Here is a 19,593-nt window from a genome sequence, read left to right on the forward strand (position 1 = left end):
TGGTGATGTGTTAGTTCCTCAATCCAACCACAGATGGCTTCACTGGTCTGAACTTTACAATTTAGAGCAATACCACGTCTATGTTTCTTATTTTCACCATTTTTATTAAGAAAAGGTCAACTACTGGTACATTTACCTTATTGATAAATTCTTTCGTGGTAATTTTATTGCACTCCATGTCAATTTTGTGACCAAAACCTAATACAATCTACTGTAACCCAAAAATAAATAGGTTGTGTTGGATTTTGGGTTGTTTTTCAGTTGGTTGTGCATGGCCCCCACAAAAGAGGGGGCTGACAGGGCTCTAGCCTAGGGGCCCGTGCTCAGGGGGGGCCCAGCGTGGCGACCAGATAAATAAGATAAACACATATCTTAAACTTGCTCTAATAGTAAAAAAAAGTCGCCTGCGGTGTATTTTACTTCGAGGTTCTTACCATTTTAAAACATATGGTTGTGCGATGCAATTTTTGGTTGTTATATGTTGTTAGTCGACAACTTCATAATTCAATGTGTTAAAATACACTGAATTTTATTTGGGAAACGCCACTGTAGAACGTCAGACCAGTAGGGAGGCCCGCCAAAGATCCTGGCCTAGGTGCCCGCTTCAGAATGTGGGGGATCATTATGACGATATTATGGAGTACTATAAAATTACCCAATCCTTTAAAACGTTGCGTTGCAATATGCGTTAGAGTAAGATAAAATACATATGAATAAAGGAGTTGTGTTTTAGGACGGGAAGTCGGTTAATATTAGTTTGACGGATGAGGTATACGCAAGTACATGTTGCTGAAGTATATAGTTTTTATGCAAAAATAAAGATATTTTAATTTAATAGAAAAAAAGATAGTTACATATTATGTGTATTGGGTTGAAATGAGGTACCTAATTGTATTGAGAAGATGATGGTATGTTTTTTTAGGTAAATTAATAATAAAATTGAGGTTCTATTGTGCGTCATACACAAAGAAAACGGTCGCATATAGCCAGATAATACCCTTTCTCTTACATATAGGTTTCTATGTAAAAATGTATGTAGGTATATATGCGTGGAGTGGAAATAAGTGAATACCTAGGAGATGCAACATTTTCTTGAAAATGTCATTAGTTTGTCCTATTATAATATAATTATCCTATTATATCCATATTAGTTATTTTGTTGGCTTGACTTAATATGTTGTCATTGAATTGAAGAATAACTTGCCTATTTTTGTTACATGTGTTATGACAATTTATGAGACATTTGTGTGAAAATTAAAATTTGATTAATATCTTTATTATAGGGACTCAAAATTAGTCAGCATCACGTGCCCCACATTGGTGAAACCGCCACTGGATCGTAGGATAAAAAATAATAAAAACCATCAGCATACATCAATTTTTATATTTTAATTTATAAAATATATTGTAAAAATTCATCATAAAAAATATTTCTAAGAATTATTAGTATAAAATCTGTTACTGATATAATATTATGAACAAATAGAATGCAAAATTATTTGAATTTAGAATCGTAAAATATAAGGATATGAAATATTATATGATTTATTAAATTAGGCACCACTTCGGGATTTATTTTTAGAGTTGGAAATGAAATCAAGGAGATGTTCACTTGTGACAATTCCGACCACGGATTCTTGCGCTGTAAAACAAAAAGCAATATAGATTTAGTAACAAATTTACTGTTCAGCAATGCCTGCAATCTTTTGCAATCTTCTATGATCATGGCGAATTTCACTAACTTCACTATAAAAAATTCGGAAGGTTTTGAAACACTATTGTTTATCAAAATACAGGGAATCAATTGTGTATATTTATTATTTATATTTTAAAATAATATATATATACCAACATATTATGTATTCTTTTTTAACACTACAACAAGCCATGAGGGGCAATGACAGAAGTGTAGTGAAACACTAGCGTAATTATTAATAGAAGTTAGCTCATTTAGTGCTAACAACGCAACTGGCGCGTTTGCAGTAGTCGGCCATTACATATAATTAACATGATATTTAATTGTGGTAATTAAAAAGTAATTAACTGATCAGCAGTGAATGTATTAAACAATCACAAACCCCCAAACTTCGAGAAAATCACATAAATACGTTGTGACCCCACTGGGATCGAACCTGGAGCCCCCGGATGAAAGCCCAGTGCCTTACATACTGGACTACGAGGGCCGCATTATACCTACTATCTATTATAACGAGAAATCTGCCATGCAGTCAGAAACTGTACGCCTAGGACGGAGGCAGGACATCAACTCACATTTTTTTACACGCTCGATTTTAAATGTACTTAATAGCAAAATTACGAAAACATGACTTGCTTGCTCTCGAAAATTACAGCATTTTAACAAATATTTATTCCAGTACAAAAATAATGATAATAAACAGCAATTTGTTTGAATTTATTACATGAAAAATCAAGATTTAAGAAACCTCAATATTATGATATTATCTATGTATTTTATAGTCATATGTTTGTCACCGGTGGATTATGGATTATTTCATAACTAGCCCTAATCTAATAATATTTTTTACAGCCAATACTTACATCCACTGTGACGAGTGACAAGAACGAAAGGGTCTTTTTCCAATATGCGGGAAGCCTTTCCTAATGATGTGCTTACATCGATTTTGCGGAACATTTTGAATAGAGCGTTTTCAATAGGATCCGTCAGAGACACTTTTTTATTGAGAATCCTATTCATGAGATGATTGCGAGTCGCCATACCCTTAATAGTCCTAGAAAATAATGCAACAAACATACCGTATTAAAAAATATAGGGCGTAACGTCATGTCTTTTCTACAAACATGAAACCCTGATTTTATGTTTTTGAAGAGACTGACAATCATACAAATTGATTTGGAAAAACACTGTTTCAACGTGTTCTTTCACCTTTTTAAGAGTGTTCATTTTCTCTTGAACCGGCAATGTCTTTTTTGCTGAGACATCATTTATCGAATGGGTGTAAACGTACAAAAAACAACAAGACACATATACAATCGCTTTGTGTTATGTGTCTTCCAATAATTTGTAAATGAAGGCAACCCCCAAACAACGATAAGGGGCACATTTGAATTGAGGAATGAAGAAAAAGGATTTTAATGAATTATTGATATTAAACGTTGTTAATTAAAAATAAAAACTAATGCAATTTACCCTGACGAATCCACAACCGGAAGTTGAGAAACCCCCTCTTTCTTCATGATTTCAATTGCATTTTGGCACAACATGGATGGTTGTAATGTGGGAACGGTCGACATCGAGAGGTGTGAAACCTTGGTATTCCACCACCTAAACAAGAACAAAATAAGAAATCAACATAAGTTCTACAGAATTTAAATCAAATGCTAACTTGTAAATTGTTTAACATCAAAAATTAGTCTCAATCAAAACATAATACAAAATATGAATCAAAATATGCATTCTATTGGAGTAGACATACTAGATATAGAGAAATGACTGATTACCAGTGGCCTGCATCAGCAGTCTCTTTAAAATCTCTTGCCTCCATCCAGTTATCGGAGATAAACTTAGTCATGTAATTTCGCACTCCATCGGGGAGTAAAACAACGCACTTTTGTCCCTTCTTCAATGTCTTGGCTGCCCGCAGAGCGACAGACATCACTGTCCCACTGCTGCCACCTGTAGGTAAATATATTATGCTAATTAATGTTAATTAAATAGTGTAGCAAGTGTTTCTCAACCTTTTTACACCTGTGGACCACTGAAAATACGAGAAATAAAAAATATTATTTATATAGTAACGTATGATTCCACCCCACTATGGCCGCGTGGTTTAAGCGTCGGCCTATAGCGTCGTGGGTCCCAGGTTCGAATCCTGGGTCTGACAAATACACATACCTATTGTTTTTCAATTTGTGTTTGAGTCAGGGTATGGACCTAATAGGTTGAGCATGTGGCTGACCCATTTCTCGTAAACACAAAATCTGTTAATACAAATTTCCATTCTGTGGAGCCCCATATGATCTTATTAGGATAGGATGAAAAAGTATGATAACGTCTGATCGCAGTTGATTTCGTTACATAAAACCGTTAATCTATTTTAAGAACAAAAATACAATGCATCAAAACTTGCAGGTGCATGGGTCCCATACCCCGTGCCGTGGTTAAAACCCCACATGTCGTTGTAAAAAAAAAAATTTGTGTATCTTTAGGAGCTATGCTTGAACAATCTATAGACTTTTTGGAAAGATCTATATTATATCATTATGATGTCCAGTCATTCTTCATCCTGGGAATCAACATATCATGATCACATAAAATATATTAATACCATAAGGAAATATCAATTACCACAAAGTAATCCCTCTTCCCTAATAAGTCTTCGAGCCATAGGCAGGGCTTCCTTGTCATTAGACTTAATCCACTTGTCCACGACCAAGCGATCCAGCACCGTCGGAACAAAGTCATATCCGATGCCTTCAACCTACGACAAAATCAAGATAATCAATTAACAAAAGAGATCATTATCGATTCTGCCAGAAGAGAAAACTTTAAAACAAGTAAGTTGGGATGGATCAACGTTCCCTGAAGGTTTAAACAAATCTAAAGGTTGTTGGTAATGTATTATTATGAAGAAAAATTAGAACAATGATATGTAATTGTAGTATGTTTGCTATTGTCTGTTGACTATTCATAGATGGAACATTATTTCGTCACTGTTCTGGCAGAAAACACTAATTCGAAAAAATGACAATTGAGTTAGTACCAAATTATTTCTTTTATTTCAAACTTTACGGTCTGGAAACCTTCTTAATAAATAAACAGTCTTTATTTTAAAGTCATCCTTTTTACGATTACTTAATAAACTCACATGATAGACCATTATTTCAAACATTTTAACAACTTCAGAGTCAAATTACTCAAAACTAGTATTCTCCAGTTAGTGTGTTCTGCCAGAACAGAGACGATTTGCTTTAAAGAGTAAGGATATACAAATGTGAATTATGCAACATCTTGTGACAGCTAAGGTTAAGATGAGACGTTGGACCTGTGCTATGGATTCTTAACCTTTTCTATGCCTCACGATATTACTATGGCAGTATCTGACAGGCCGCAGATTTTTAGCGACACAGGTTGAATGTAGAGCGAAGCTCTTACTACAATCGCTGTAATACCGATAATTTATGGCTTAGTATGTCATAATTATTCAAACAGATGTCACCGTGTGTTTAATCTTTTAGATTATCCAAATCAATCGACAGTGGCTAGTAATTTGAGTTTAAAGTTGGGCAAAATAACTCGCGAAATTTGTGTGTGCAGCCTGTCGATCACGGCCTCATAGAGCGAAATAACTCGCTGAAAGCATAGAACCGGTTAAAGAGAGTCTGCAAATTGGTAATAAGATGTCTTCCATGATATAATGGTAAGTCTATAATAGTGAATATTGATAAAAACAACATAGAAAATCTACCCCAAAAATTGTATTTATATATTTGTTTTATTGAAAATTACTTCATTAAATTAATTAAAAACACTCTCAGTAATCCGCCACTCGATTCTACTATAATCCGCCGTTATTTTTACTAGTTGACAGCACAAAATCAAGCTCTATAATTCGCCGATGTTCGATTGTCCAAATCAATAGTCCGCCGTGTACAAGTATACAACGCAGATAAGATGGGTTTATTTTGGAAACTACTCCTTTGTAAAAAGTATGTTCATCGCGAAGAAAGTAATGTACTAGGGAGGAAAGTGCCCAAGGACCGCATCACAATAATTATGCCGTGATTCAATGCAACCGGGACACACAAACTGAAGCTTTTATTCATAGGGAAAGCCAGGTATCCTAAGCTATTCAAGAATATCTGCCTCACTGAATATTTAGTTAATAAACTTAGTTTATGAATATGTATAATTTAGTAAATACTTGATTTTGATTATAAATAAAACTGTTATTTTGAGATGTCCGGGGTTCCAGCGGCTAGCTCAGGTGTCCATCGAACCCCGGATTCACAAAAAAAAGATATTTTTTAAATTGAGGAGAAATTAAACGAAACCATGTGTCTCGTGCTTAACTTGGTATTATCTTATATTTTAAATTTTCTTTACAGGTTTATATATTTTGTTTTTACAATTATAGTCGCAGGTCCGTACATATTGGAAAAGGGACGCTTACTAACTTTCTTTTCTCTTTTTAAATTTCCCGTACCCACGCCGACCAGCAAAAAGGACTCTCGTGATTGGCCAAATATTATCACGTGATCCTTTTGATTTGATGAATCACGAGGACCACCTCGGCGCAGGCGCGCGGAGATTTTAACGTTGCCGCCATGCGCGGCAAAATTTATTATATTTGAATACTTATATTTAGTCTTAAAATTATCTCTTTCATCCATCATCATTTATACTTTAAAATCTATCTTAATTACACCCCCGCCCAGTAAGTGATTTTCACCTACCGGACGATGATATCAATTTGCTAGTACATCATATTTAAATGATGATATCAATTTGCTAGTACAAATTTCTCAAAAAAAACTATTTTTACGAAATACCTCTTTTAATTTTACCATATTTTGTATGTATGCACTATAATCCGCCGCTTTCACTAATTGGACACTTGTCTGGTTTTTGGGGTGGCGGATTACTGAAAGAGTATCTATTGTATAGATTTCACAGAAGTGTTTTCAAATTATCTATGTTCAAAAAATAAATCAGTTAATAACTTCATTTATAATGGCTATATTAGAAGAATTGGAGGAAGAAATTCTACGACAACTAATAAACTTGACTAAACATAGCGTGTTCAGACTTGTCTCGTGGCTTGTTTGGTATTAAGGGAGAGGTGGTGGGGCCCGTACTCGACCGAAAAATAGAACAAAATAGATTGACTCGACTAAATTTGTCTGTTCATATGCGGTTAGTTACTAAATTACTCGCCACTCGACTAATCCGGACTAGCTTAAAATTCAGTTTGCTTGGGTGTATTTTTTATTGACGATGGTTTAGAAATAAACACTGTTACAGACCTACAAACTTATCTAAAGAATGGCCAAAAATGGAACTGCGAAATACCATAGGACGCCATTTTGAAAATTTTATTCGAATGTCATATTTTGTCCAGTTACGAGTCTTGATTGAGTAGTTTTTGACAATGGCTCCCCCATCCCATTCTTCAGATAAGTTTGTAGGTCTGTACAAGAAATTGCCAGAGTAATATTAATATGTTGTTATGGCAACCGATTTTATCAGCTCGGTCAATGATACCCAAAATAATAATTACGCCTCACGATTAGTCAGTAAAATACGTCAAACTTTTTTAAGTTGTGTCACATAACAACAGATAAGACATTTCAAGCTGCGTCAACAAGTGATATGTATTACGATAGTTACGGTAATTCGGTGATAAATCAAAAAACATGTGACTAATTACAAAAATTTGCGCTACAATTTAACTGCAGATTGAAATTTATGTTATCAGTGTTTATTATTTAACAATTAGGTACATATCCTCATTTGCTATAATATGGCTTTAGTTTCTTTGCGAGTCAAAATAACAATAATCATATTGCAATATATGTATCAATTTTAATTTCATTTATAAATGAAATGGCATTTTTTTTGGCTATCAGCCAAATCGAGCCATCGCGGGAGGTAAATTCGCCTGTGTGTGACAAATAAATACCGCCTTAAGTTAGAAAATTAATAGTTTACAAATAATAAAAGGTATCAGCTTATCAGCCAAAATTACTGATCATTAATATTGTGAACTTTAATTAATACAATGTTGTTTATATTCAGACAAACACCATTTATATATATTACACAAACGCATCTATTCTATACACAAGGCTGCTATCGATGGCTATCGAGGATAGTTTTCCTATTTATGTATTTAGGTATTATAATTGTTACAATAAGTTAGCCGTCAAAATTTTTACAAATGTGTGTAATAATGGTCACAAGGACCCCACTTTTAAAATGTTTTATAATCAAATATTTGATTGAATTAAAAAAAATATGTTTATCTTGCTATCCATGAAATATAGCTATTCGTAATTGATTTTTAAGTTTTCGCCGCGTGTACTTCTTCCTTCTTTCCTCGGCGTTTTGGGCTCGTCGCAAACGTCATGGGTACCGGCACTGTCAGCGAAATCCAATATTCGATCCGGTATTTTTGATCGTCATGACTGACACAGCATATTATTCTGAGCAACGTTTGTTCTAATCGGATTCTTTTTGGCATTCTTGGAGTGGCGTTTGCATTCATACACCTACACTACATTTCATCATAACACGTATCTTGATAATGGCCTCTGCAATGAGCCCGAAACGTAGAGGAGATAAGGAAGAAGTGCACGCGGTGAAAAGCCAAAAATCAATTACGATGACAAACAACTGTGAAAGTCTCAAACACTAAATATAGCTATTGTATAGTAAGTATTAAACTTTGCAATCCTGTTTGAATTCTTAAATTAGGGAATAAAAGTTACAAAAACCAACCTCATAGAATTCCACATTAGTCTTATTGAGCTCTGCGGGCAATGATAGGATGGATCCTTCTGGATCTGCAGCGACCACCGCACAAGTGGGGCAGAGCTCTTTCATCTTCCGACCGACTCCAGCCACCGTTCCACCGGTTCCCGCTCCGATCACCACCATGTCCAACTTTCCATCAAATGCGTCCAGGATTTCACTAGCTGTGCCGTCATAGTGAGCTAAAGGGTTGCCTGCGTTGCGGTACTGTAAACAAGATATGGAACCGGACATTTAAACATCAAACATAACTAATCATTGGAGTATTTATTAACCACTGCTGAATAATAACTAGTAACACTATTTTTGTCAATGTGCAGATATTGCCAAAATAAACAGTAGACTAGAGATTCTTTTTTTTGCTTCAATTTCATACATTGAAACTTCATCTCAATAAACATCTTTGGGGTGGAGATATTGAGATATCAGGTAATGTCTGTCACATGAAAGAATATGACTTGTTCCTTCATGTATTATTCACTATGCTATGTTTATACCTATGTATTTACTTAGCATCCATTGTATATTTTTTACTGAGATCGAAAACTACATACAGGCAGTATAATAGTAAAATTGATAATATTTTTTTTATTATGTGTAAAAATAGGTCATTGTACGATGACCTGCTTTGATAAGAAAACAATGTAACATTCATTCAACAAACACAATAACAAAAATCGCAAATTGTAACACATGGAAAATTTGTTTTGTCAGATCTTGAATCTCTGACATTTTGAATAAGTAGACAAGTCTATAACAAGACTATTGTCTTGATAACCAATATGATGCTATTATATTTATACATACAAATTAAGAATACTCAAGTCCAGGTGCATAGAATGTGAATGTTATGTAAATCTAACTGCTATGCATAAATAAAAATGGAATGACAGATATGAAAATCGTAACTGGCACGGCATCGTTGATTTACATTGGTAATCAAAATTATTAACTTATTTTACTCTGAAAATTATTAAAATATTTTAACAATAAATTATTATAAATGTATAGAATACAATTTAAATTGAAAATTCATAGTATTATGTAATAGTTAATACTTAAAATTTTTAAATAATTGAATGGTTGCTTTATCAATGTTTTGATTATTATAAATGCACGCACCCACCACAATCAAAGTATTCCAATACATAATCTGTAATTAACATACATAATTTTGAAAACATCGTCGTAATTAGATAAGACATGTATAGCTAAGTGGTCAGAGTTCATGGGCGCAAATCCCGGGGGCGCAGGTTCGAAGCTGCTGGGTGTCGTAAGTTTTTTTTCAAAAAAGATTTTTTGTAGTGGGTGGTTATATATTTCTCAGAAGTGCTTTCAAAGACTATCAGATTCTTAAATCTTGTGAATTATTCATTGAATATAAAAAATATGCTTTTCGTGCACACTTCATCGATTATTTGATGTCACTTTAAATATATATCGACCACCGACATAGGATGACAATCCATCTAAATAATGATAGTTCATTCTATAAAAAACTTCATCGATGCTTGTAATACTAATGTATAGCGTTTTTTTGACTGTGCTTCCCTAACAAATAAATCTAAGAGCATATACGTGTGAAGATTGCTTCAAACGAATTTGCAATGGTAAATAACGTGCAACTAATTTTATTTAGTAACCATTATTATCATAATATATTTTAACTCCATTTTCATAAAAGAAAATTTTCTTCAAAATTACCTGATCAAGAATAATCGAGTTGGGAATCTCCTTATTGAGCCTGTGGGCAACCATGATGAGACTCTCAGGTGAGTCGAAGGCGGCCTCCGTGGGAGTCCGGATAATCTCCGCACCCAGTGCCTTCAGTGTGTCTACTTTCTCGTTTGACATCTTCTCCGGCATCACTATCACGCATCTGTATCCTGAAATAGATTTACGTTCAGCGTTCAACTAAATGAAGTTCTCAATCAAAGATAAGCTATTCTTAATGGGTGCATTTGAGTGATTGCTGCATTATAGCTTAACTGATTTATAAACCTTAATGAAATAGATGCAATATGTACTGGTTTTTGCTCCTGTGCAAACATTGTAGCCTTTGCCTATCAGGTGTTAATTCGAGAAGAATTGACTTTTTAATAAATGTAATCGAATAGGTTTTCAAAAAATTAGCATTGTAAACAATTTTGATGGGAGAAAGCCAGGAAACACAGAATTAACGGAAACTGAAATACCTAACGAGTATGGAGTTACAGGCAACCGATCTCGAGTGTGGAATAATATGGGATAAACTTAAACACGTGTCAAGAATACGTTATTCTAAGCTTGTCCTTCGTTCTGATAACTGCTCTCGGTTTATGCACTGACACTCATTCAATATTGGTGTATTTGAAGGTTACAACACACTGGAATTTACATGGTAGAACTCCATTATAATAGTTTTTAAACAAGTTTCTTAAAGTTGAATTAACAAAAATAACATTTATTCAAAATCATATTTTTTTAAGTAAGTATGTATACATATTATTATAATATAATATATTTGATTATGTTTAAGTTTTGTAGATCTGCTAATCAACTGTCATACCGTTGAAAAAATCGAAGATAAGAATAAGATTGATTGATAAGAATGAAAATGATTCTAATCTATTTTTATTTTTCAGTGATAGTATTCGATGCCCACAAAGGCCGAGCAGTTACGCGTCAGGTTTATAATGTCGTGGGTCCCGGGATTGAATCCCACGTCTGGTAAAAATTCACATGGAGTTCTTCAATGTGTATTGGAACCAGAGTATGGACCTAATAGGTTGAGCAAGTGGCTAACCTCTATCTCTCGTAACAACCTCCACACCGTGGATCTTCAGCCAAACCATAATATAAAAAAAAATATTCTTCTATCTATAAAATATCTTATGTTAATAAGTGTTATGTATGACTTAATGGCATAATTTTAAATATCTTATAAATAGAAGAATATTTTTTATCTATTATGGTTTGCTTTAGGCAGGGTTTAATTGAATTTTAAATACTAACCAACACCATCTGCAATAAAATTTGTATTCTTCGTTCAATGAAAACAAATAAGTATGGCTGACAAAGTGCAGTGTGCTATACTTATGTTGACTCTCCTCAGCCTACCCACACCCTTTGCCAATACGCTATTCACAATGTGTATTGTAATTACGATAATAACTCCATTAAATAATAGCCAGAAAATTATTTACATATTTCAGAGTTAAAGGGTTTTTGAACATAGATACATATATTTCGATGTGTGATTAACACAAAAAACTATCTAAAAAAAAATGCGTTTTTTAGTTGAGTATGCAGAATTGTTAACTATAATCGGTTCTATCTGTAACACATAAACGTATCTCCGTATATACTATGAATAAGGAAATAATCTAAAACGTATCTCATAATTTAATCGAAAAAAATTAACGCAAAAACCTTTCAGCTCATACATTTTTGTGTTTATGGATTTTTTTCTGACAGTTTGGAAACACGCAACGTATCGCCTTGTTCTTCAAATGTCAAACTGTTTTTTTTTCATTTTGAAGTCATTTTACATAGTTATTTCTTAAGAAATACTACATAAAAATAAAAAGACAATGTTTAGTAACTCAAAAACAGGATGATATCCCATTTTTTATAAATAATGAACATCAGGGATGATGAATCTCTAAAAAATTTTCACTGTATTGAAAGGGGAAAAAATCATTCCGATGCATAAAAAAAAAATCCATACTAGTTTTGTTAAAAAGTCTAATCTTGAAAAAAACTTATTTTTTCCACTCATTAAAACTTGCCAATTTGTAGATACATTTTTACATTAGGTAAATAACAAACTGCAAAGATAATTTGAAAATTTATTGGTAACACAAAAACGTAAGTTGGTTGACTTTTTTTAAAACAGTATTTTTTTTAATAATATAGATCATCAAAATTACATTTCTTTTCCAATTGATTTAGAAGAGAAATGATTATACTTTAAGAAGTTGAAAATTTCATCTTTCTATCATTCTTTAAATTCGTTAAAAAAAAACCTCTTGAAACAAAAAAAAACTTTGTTTTGCCTCTCCTGAAAAATTGACGTTTTGTAAATAGGTTTTTGTGTTAATCACCCATCGATTAGTGACCTTCAAATATAATATTCCACAAATAAATTTGTTTATTATAATATGGAATTATACAGAATAAACATGCGTATAATAATCAAAAAAAGAAAATAAATTATCATGAATTCAAAACAATATTTATTATTGTACAACTATAATCGTAAGTTCGTAAGGTCGATATGATAAAGATTCCAAGTCAACTTCCCATACCAATTTGATAAATCAAAATATTAAACCCCTTTGAAAATTAATTTTATTAAAATATTCATAAGGCAAAATATCAAAGGTATAAAATGCCGGATGACACCATAAATAATGGGCAGAGAATCAAATTAATAAACAGCAATCATATTGAAGGTGTTAAGGGCGTTAGGACCACTATGGAAGAGAAAATTAGTTATTTACAAAGACATTGAAAACCTCCTATAGAAATAGAGCCCAAATGTATGAAATCGAAGCAAAAAAAAAGGTCCACTGGCCCACGTTTGAATTTAGATACAGATGACTTTGGATTGCAGGTTCATTTGGAGATAACTTCACACTACTGTTATGACATTTTTTTCCTAATTTCCAGGGCGTATAAAAAGACAATCAGTTAGGATGAGTAGATAAGTAACCATTAGTTATTAATTATTTAGTTAAAATATCATGTAAAATTTGTGTAAAACCGTTTATAACTGCACTCGACTCATACAGTGCTGACAACACGGCTACCGTGTCGGCATTAGATGGCCATTTGATATTATTAACATGTTATTTAAATATGGTAATTAAATAGCAATTAACTGGTCCGCAGTGAATGAGTTAAGTTATTATAATAAACATAAAAAATGGCCGCCATTGTGTATGTAAGAAAATTGGAATGGCAACTGAGTGATCTTAATATTTGTGCAGTTTACCAACTTAACCATACTTCATGTGCTTGCAAAATAATTTAAAATGTCATAACAGTAATAATGTGTAAGACTTCTTCTATTTATAGTACAAATTCTTTGGTTATTTATGAGGTCAGATTATTTTGAATGTCACAATGGTGTATTGCATCACAAAGCTATTCCGTGACGTAGTGACGTAGTTGAAACTATTTTTGGTGGGGTAATAAGTGGAAAATTTATTACTAAACCAAAAAAAACCTTTTTTAAATTGGTCCACCATAAAATTACAGCAAAGTCGATATTTTAAGGCTTCAGCAAAAACCCAATACATATGACATTAAAACGAAAGCATTTATATGCAATATTACCTCGATTATTCAGACTAATTATGGACGTAGGTAGTTTTTTTAATTCCTCGATCACATTAGACTGAATAAACATTTGTTCATACCATTCAAATGCAAATTTTACTATTCATTCATCCATTCCAAAGAATTTGGAATGTAAATAGGAGGAATCTGATTATTTATGAAATTATTTTGCAAGCCCATGAAGTATGGTTAAGTTCGAAAAATGTACAAATATTAAGATTATTCAGTTGCTGTTCCGATTTTCTTACATGGACAATGGCAGCCATTTTTTATGATAATTATGATTACTTAATTGAGTGCAGTTATAAATGGTTTTACACGTATTTTACATGATTTTTCAATTAAATAACTATTCCAAAGTGTAGTATCATTGGCTACTTATCTACTCATTGTGACGGATTGTCTTTTTATACGCCCTGCGATTTGGAAAATAAGTGTCATAGCAATATTATGAATTTCTCTGCAAATGAATCTGCAATGCGAAGTCACTTATAGCAAATGTCATATTATGTGGACCAGTGACCCTTTTTTGCTTCGATTTGATCCATTCAGTCTATGTATCTCTATAGAAGCAGGTTTTCAATGTGTTTGATCTATCCCTTTTTCTGGTGAATTAAAGTTCTACTGCACAACAAACAACTATAATCAATGATATTATTAATGGACAACACACTCAATACAGTAGCTAGCAAGTAAATTCGGGCATAGCAACATTAGCACATGCATAGATAGACGTTACGCAATTTCCATTATGCGATATGACCTTTATTGTAATGGCGTTAGAACAGTGTTTCTAGTGTCAATGTTCACTTCAGCGAACCCGTTCGAACCGAACCATTCGGCAGACCCGACAAAAAGCATCAGGAATTTATAGCAATATCACCTTTATTGTAAGCGTTAGAACACATTATGCCATTCAACAGACCCGACAAAAAAGTGAGTTTCATTTTTTTCCCAGATGTTTCGTCCATATTAATGTCATTGACTATAATAGACTAAAGAAATGTCTAAAATATAATCATCGCAGAGTTAATTACATAACACCATATTATAAATATTGACATTCTGATAAACGTTATCGATGTAATGAGGTTGATATTAATTACCTTTGACGGCACAAGCCATGGCAAGTCCAATACCAGTATTTCCAGAAGTAGGTTCAATGATCACACTTCCCGGCTTGAGCAGTCCTTTGGCCTCAGCATCTTCAATCATTCGGTGTCCAATGCGGTCCTTCACGGAGCCCCCGGGATTCAGAAACTCGCATTTAACATCTTCAAGAAGTAGAGTTAATAAATTGAGGCTATTGGTTTCATAGTCGGTTACCTCCATGCAGCGGTGAGGGGTAGAGGTAGGTTGTTGAGATTCGACATAAATAGTGCACACTAAACTTTATCAGTCATACTTATTTATTTTCATTTAGCTTAGAATACAATTTACAGATGGTGCTGGTCAGTTTTTTAAATTCAATGAAACCTTGCCTAAAACAAACTATAATAGTTTAGGTATGCTGTGGGCGATCTGATAAAAATTGTGCACACTTTTTCAGTCTTACTTATTTGTTTTAGTTGAATTAAGAATACATAATCGATAAAAAATATTCTTCTATCTATAAAATATCTAAAATTATGTATGATTTAATTGCATACTTTTAGATATTTTATAGATAAACAAATATTTTTTGACTATTATCTATTATGGCTTGGATAAGGCAGGCTTGGATAAGGCAGGCTTGGATAAGGCAGGCTTGGATAAGGCAGGCTTTAATTGAATTTTAAAAACTATCTACACATAGTAGTCTTAGTTCAATGATAAAAAATACGTTTGACTGACAAAGCTTAGTGTGCACTATCTATGTCGGATATTGACAGCCTACCTCCACCCTTGCCACTGTCTCCATGAATATTTTATTGTGAGATAATCACAAAAAGCGGCAAAGCACATTATTTAGGACTGTGAATAGAATATTTTTTTGCAAACATATTAGTAAAAAAGAGTTTTAAAATTAGATGTAGATCATTATCAATGCCGTTGCTACGTTTACTGCATGACTATGTCAATTCAAACAATAATTAATTGTACAGTGTTTCCTTGTGGAGTCAAACTGACGTACTCAGCCATATTCCAAACATCAGGAGAATTACTTACCAAAATCTCACATAAATTGGTCTTTAAGTTATTGACCACAGAACAGATTAATAAATAGAATTCCGATAGGCCATAACCCAATACACTATATTTTGATGCAGGGTTTTGAATGTGAGTGTCTTACGAAAATGAACCACACATTATAGAATTGCAATAGTGTGTTGCAACTTCGTTAATGCATAAAACGACAGCAGTTGTCAGAACGAAATACAAGCGTATTCTTAACACGTGCTTAAGTTTATACCATATTCTTCCACACTCGAGATTGGTTGCCTGTTTCTCCACACCCATTAGGTATTTCAGTTCTTGACCATACATAATTTGGAAACCGCAGAAACATATCTACCTATTAAAAATCTTGAAAATTTTGAAAATCTTGAAAAAAATATAGGTCTGGACGGGACTCGAATCTGCATCCATCTCATGTACTAATATAGCCACCTACACCCAATCTCATTACGATGAAATTAACTAATATTCATACAACTGAAGGCTTCTCAAATTGTGTTAATATTGGCAACTGGCTTTTTGTATACCTATGAATAATAAATAATAATAATTCAATAAACTATTCTTTTAATTAAACGAATAATTCACAAGATTTAATAATGTGACATTCTTTTTGAACATAATTAATTCGGAAACACCTATTAGAAAAATCTTGAAATAAATATGGTGCCAAATTCGGTGGTGCTGGAAATCGCACCCATTGGATTCCGGTTAATGTGCTTTACCAATTTAGATACCTGCACCCTACCTATTATGTACTCTATTGTATGCATGAAGACCATGTTTGCATTAAATGACAACAGCTATGATAACTATACTGAATTACTTACACATGTCACATTCGATCCCGGCAGACTGCGGAATGTGATTCAGCTTCACCAGAGGAGAGTTTCCGATCGCATGTAGGATATTCGGCATGATCTTCGGACGAGGCGGTCTGAAAAAACACGATAATCATTACCATATGTTTGTTTTATCATTACATTATACATCATATTATAGTCTTGCATGTAAACAATCATATAGGATATAGCAATGGGCTATTAGGAAAGGTAAGCTGATCATTAAGAATAGGCAGACTCTGCAACTGTGCTCTATTTTTCTCTAATATTTCTTGGTAGAATAATTTTATTTATGATTACCCGTATGACGGTGAAGTAATTTTGCATCCTTTTGTATTTATTGTCAGTGTGTAGGTATTTACCATTGGTGAGTGCGCATAGTGCCTGAAAATGCTGAAAGGCGAAACCCAGGTCGCAAAAAACCACTGAAATACAGTCGAACTTGGTTATTACGAGGAAGATGGGACCGACTGAATTTGCTTGTTCTATCAGAGAATAGGTATTTTTAAATGAGCGGTCATGTAACAAAAAAAGTAGCAATTCAAACAAAAATAGAAGTAGAATATAAAAAATCTGAAAACCATCGTAAAAATCCCCGAAACAAGCATGGCATTCATAAACTACATAAGAAGTTGTTTATTGTAATGAAAGCTTGCAGGTACCTACTGACTTCAGCTTGGATTTTTTACATGCAGTTTCAACCATATGCGTGGATACTTTTTCAATGATGTGTCGGCGAAAACACCAATTAGATAGGTGTCAGAAACGTAATCTGATCCCGGTGGCATCGGTTTACGGTCGGATTTTATTGCTTAGGGTCGAAAATGTTTTTAAACAATCGACACATTAACAGTTTTAAGAAAGTTTTTGATATTTTTGCTCATCCGATAAGTAGTAAAAGTGAATAAATGTGTGGAGAAAATCATAAACTAAAATGTCAACGAATGTTTCCTCATTACATCCGAGATCTTGCTATGTCCGTGATCGTAATAACCGAGTTCGACTGTAGTACAAAACTTAAATCCATTAGAATTATCGGTTCTATACGTTTATCCTGTATACAGCGGCAAACACATTTTGAAAATAGTCAATATACTGGATTATTTGTTAGTTTAGGTTAGGTTAGGTTATCCTAACAAATAATCCAGTATATCGGCTATTTTCAAAATGTATTTGCCGCTGTATCCAGGAAACATATAGAACCGAATTATCAATATAACATTCAATAAACATGTTTTACTTACACAGGTCTCACACTGTGAGGTGAGCTTCCAGTATCATTGTCCAGCTTCCACGTGCACCGTGATGGTGTATCTGGACTGACGAATTTAATATCCCTTCCATTTTTCATAGGACATTCGTTTTGCGCCATTTTTGTGATAGTTAACCTAAAAATTACCAAAATTTAACAACATAATGTATAATATTATATTGAAATTTATAATAGGTAGGTACTATTTATACCTACCTAATATTTTTTAACTTCGTAAACTTCTAATTAGACTCGTAGGTACATATTTGTTTATCACACAATACCTATTATTAATTTATTCTCTCAATCTTTCGTTTTCAATTTTTAAAAAACCTTACAAACTGTGCCTAAGTAGATAGTTTGAATATGGAATTCAAATAATATTAAATAAGTCCATCTAAAAACCAGTTTGAATCAATAGGTATGTACATCAAAGTACCTACCTATTCTAAAAATAAATTTCAATTGACAGACAGCTGAGCCGGTTCAACCAGACGTAGGTACCTACCTACTAAGCAAACATTTTGTTTACTAATTTAATTGTACAGTTTACACTCATTTTATAAAACAACATGCATATATTTTATTGCAAAATAACTTCAAAACTTCATTATTAATAACTGTAATACTTTGTCATCAAAATTTAAGATCGAACTACGTCAGTTTTCATTCATGAATATCGGTAGCCTAATTTTATCATTATTAGTTAGTGAGAAACATGTGCTTCTGAAAATCAGTCCCACAGAATAAAAATAAACATTATTATTCGTGTAACAACACAGCTTGGATACATTTTCAACCCGTTGTATTATAATAAGATGTATAGTTTTCTCGATGAAAATGTTTTGATCGATACTTATTAGATTAATCACACGAATAGTACCTAGGTATTACACGTTTTCGATATATTATCTTTAGTATCAATTAAAACATAGTATTATTATGAAAAGTACTGCACAATATGTCAGGTAGGTACACAAGTTTATTATAAAATTGTATAATTTAATAATAATAAATGAAATATTAAATAATCACCGCTGTAGACTCTTTCAAACACCCCAAACTCAAATTTAACTCTATATCACCGTGTACGTAGAATAGATTTATCTGAGAGTTTGCGAACGAAAGAGAACCGAAATTTACCGAATACCGAAATACGAACGAAATTTGTGATCATTGATCATCGTTCGTAGTTTCTTATGTTTCAGTTGGTATTATAATGGTAAAGTGGTTTTCAAACTTTTCCGTTTCACGGCACCCTTCGTGTTATGAGGATTTTCACTTCAAAAATATTCACTTTTTATAACAGAAATGATACCGGTAGGTATTGTTTTATCATTCTGCCATTTATCGGAGTAGCATTTGCGTCTGATCTAAATACAGGACTCGTAATTACTAATTAATTAATTGATTTCTAAATGACATACATGCGACATCGGATATTTGAATGTCTCTCAAAATTTAATTGGCCACATATCATTAAAAACTTAAATTAAGCTGAATTT

General features: G+C 33.0%; 1 protein-coding gene across 2 annotated transcripts; it reads right to left on the minus strand.

Annotated features, from left to right (window-relative positions):
* Positions 1–1,364: 1,364 nt before the first annotated feature.
* Positions 1,365–19,270, minus strand: Cbs (Cystathionine beta-synthase). Of its 2 annotated transcripts, XM_085947937.1 has the most exons (12): positions 19,124–19,190; positions 18,532–18,596; positions 18,081–18,224; positions 16,825–16,931; positions 14,944–15,111; positions 10,217–10,398; positions 8,480–8,719; positions 4,328–4,460; positions 3,481–3,655; positions 3,170–3,304; positions 2,560–2,750; positions 1,365–1,642 (listed from the first exon to the last, which is right to left on the minus strand). In XM_085947937.1, the coding sequence occupies exons 3-12, from the start codon at positions 18,206–18,208 to the stop codon at positions 1,554–1,556; spliced, it is 1,548 nt and encodes a 515-aa protein (XP_085804063.1). In that variant the 5' UTR covers positions 18,209–18,224; positions 18,532–18,596; positions 19,124–19,190; the 3' UTR covers positions 1,365–1,553. The 2 variants fall into 2 exon arrangements, with proteins under 2 accessions (XP_085804063.1, XP_085804062.1); XM_085947936.1 differs by lacking the exon at positions 18,532–18,596 and having other exon boundaries at positions 19,124–19,270.
* Positions 19,271–19,593: the final 323 nt, after the last annotated feature.

This window comes from Rhyacophila brunnea, unplaced genomic scaffold (genome assembly GCF_057557595.1).
Source record: "Rhyacophila brunnea isolate RB1 unplaced genomic scaffold, BYU_Rbru_1.0 scaffold_20, whole genome shotgun sequence".
NCBI classification, from domain to species: domain Eukaryota; kingdom Metazoa; phylum Arthropoda; class Insecta; order Trichoptera; family Rhyacophilidae; genus Rhyacophila; species Rhyacophila brunnea.

Bases quoted from the DNA above. Each gene is read 5' to 3' on its own strand.
- Cbs (XM_085947936.1), bottom strand. From the start codon at position 18,208: ATGGCGCAAAACGAATGTCCTATGAAAAATGGAAGGGATATTAAATTC. The intron at 16,932-18,080 runs GTAAGTAAAACA...GTGTTTTTTCAG, and splicing joins CCTCACAGTGTGAGACCTGT to ACCGCCTCGTCCGAAGATCA. The intron at 10,399-14,943 runs GTAATTAATATC...AATCTATTTCAG, and splicing joins CATGGCTTGTGCCGTCAAAG to GATACAGATGCGTGATAGTG.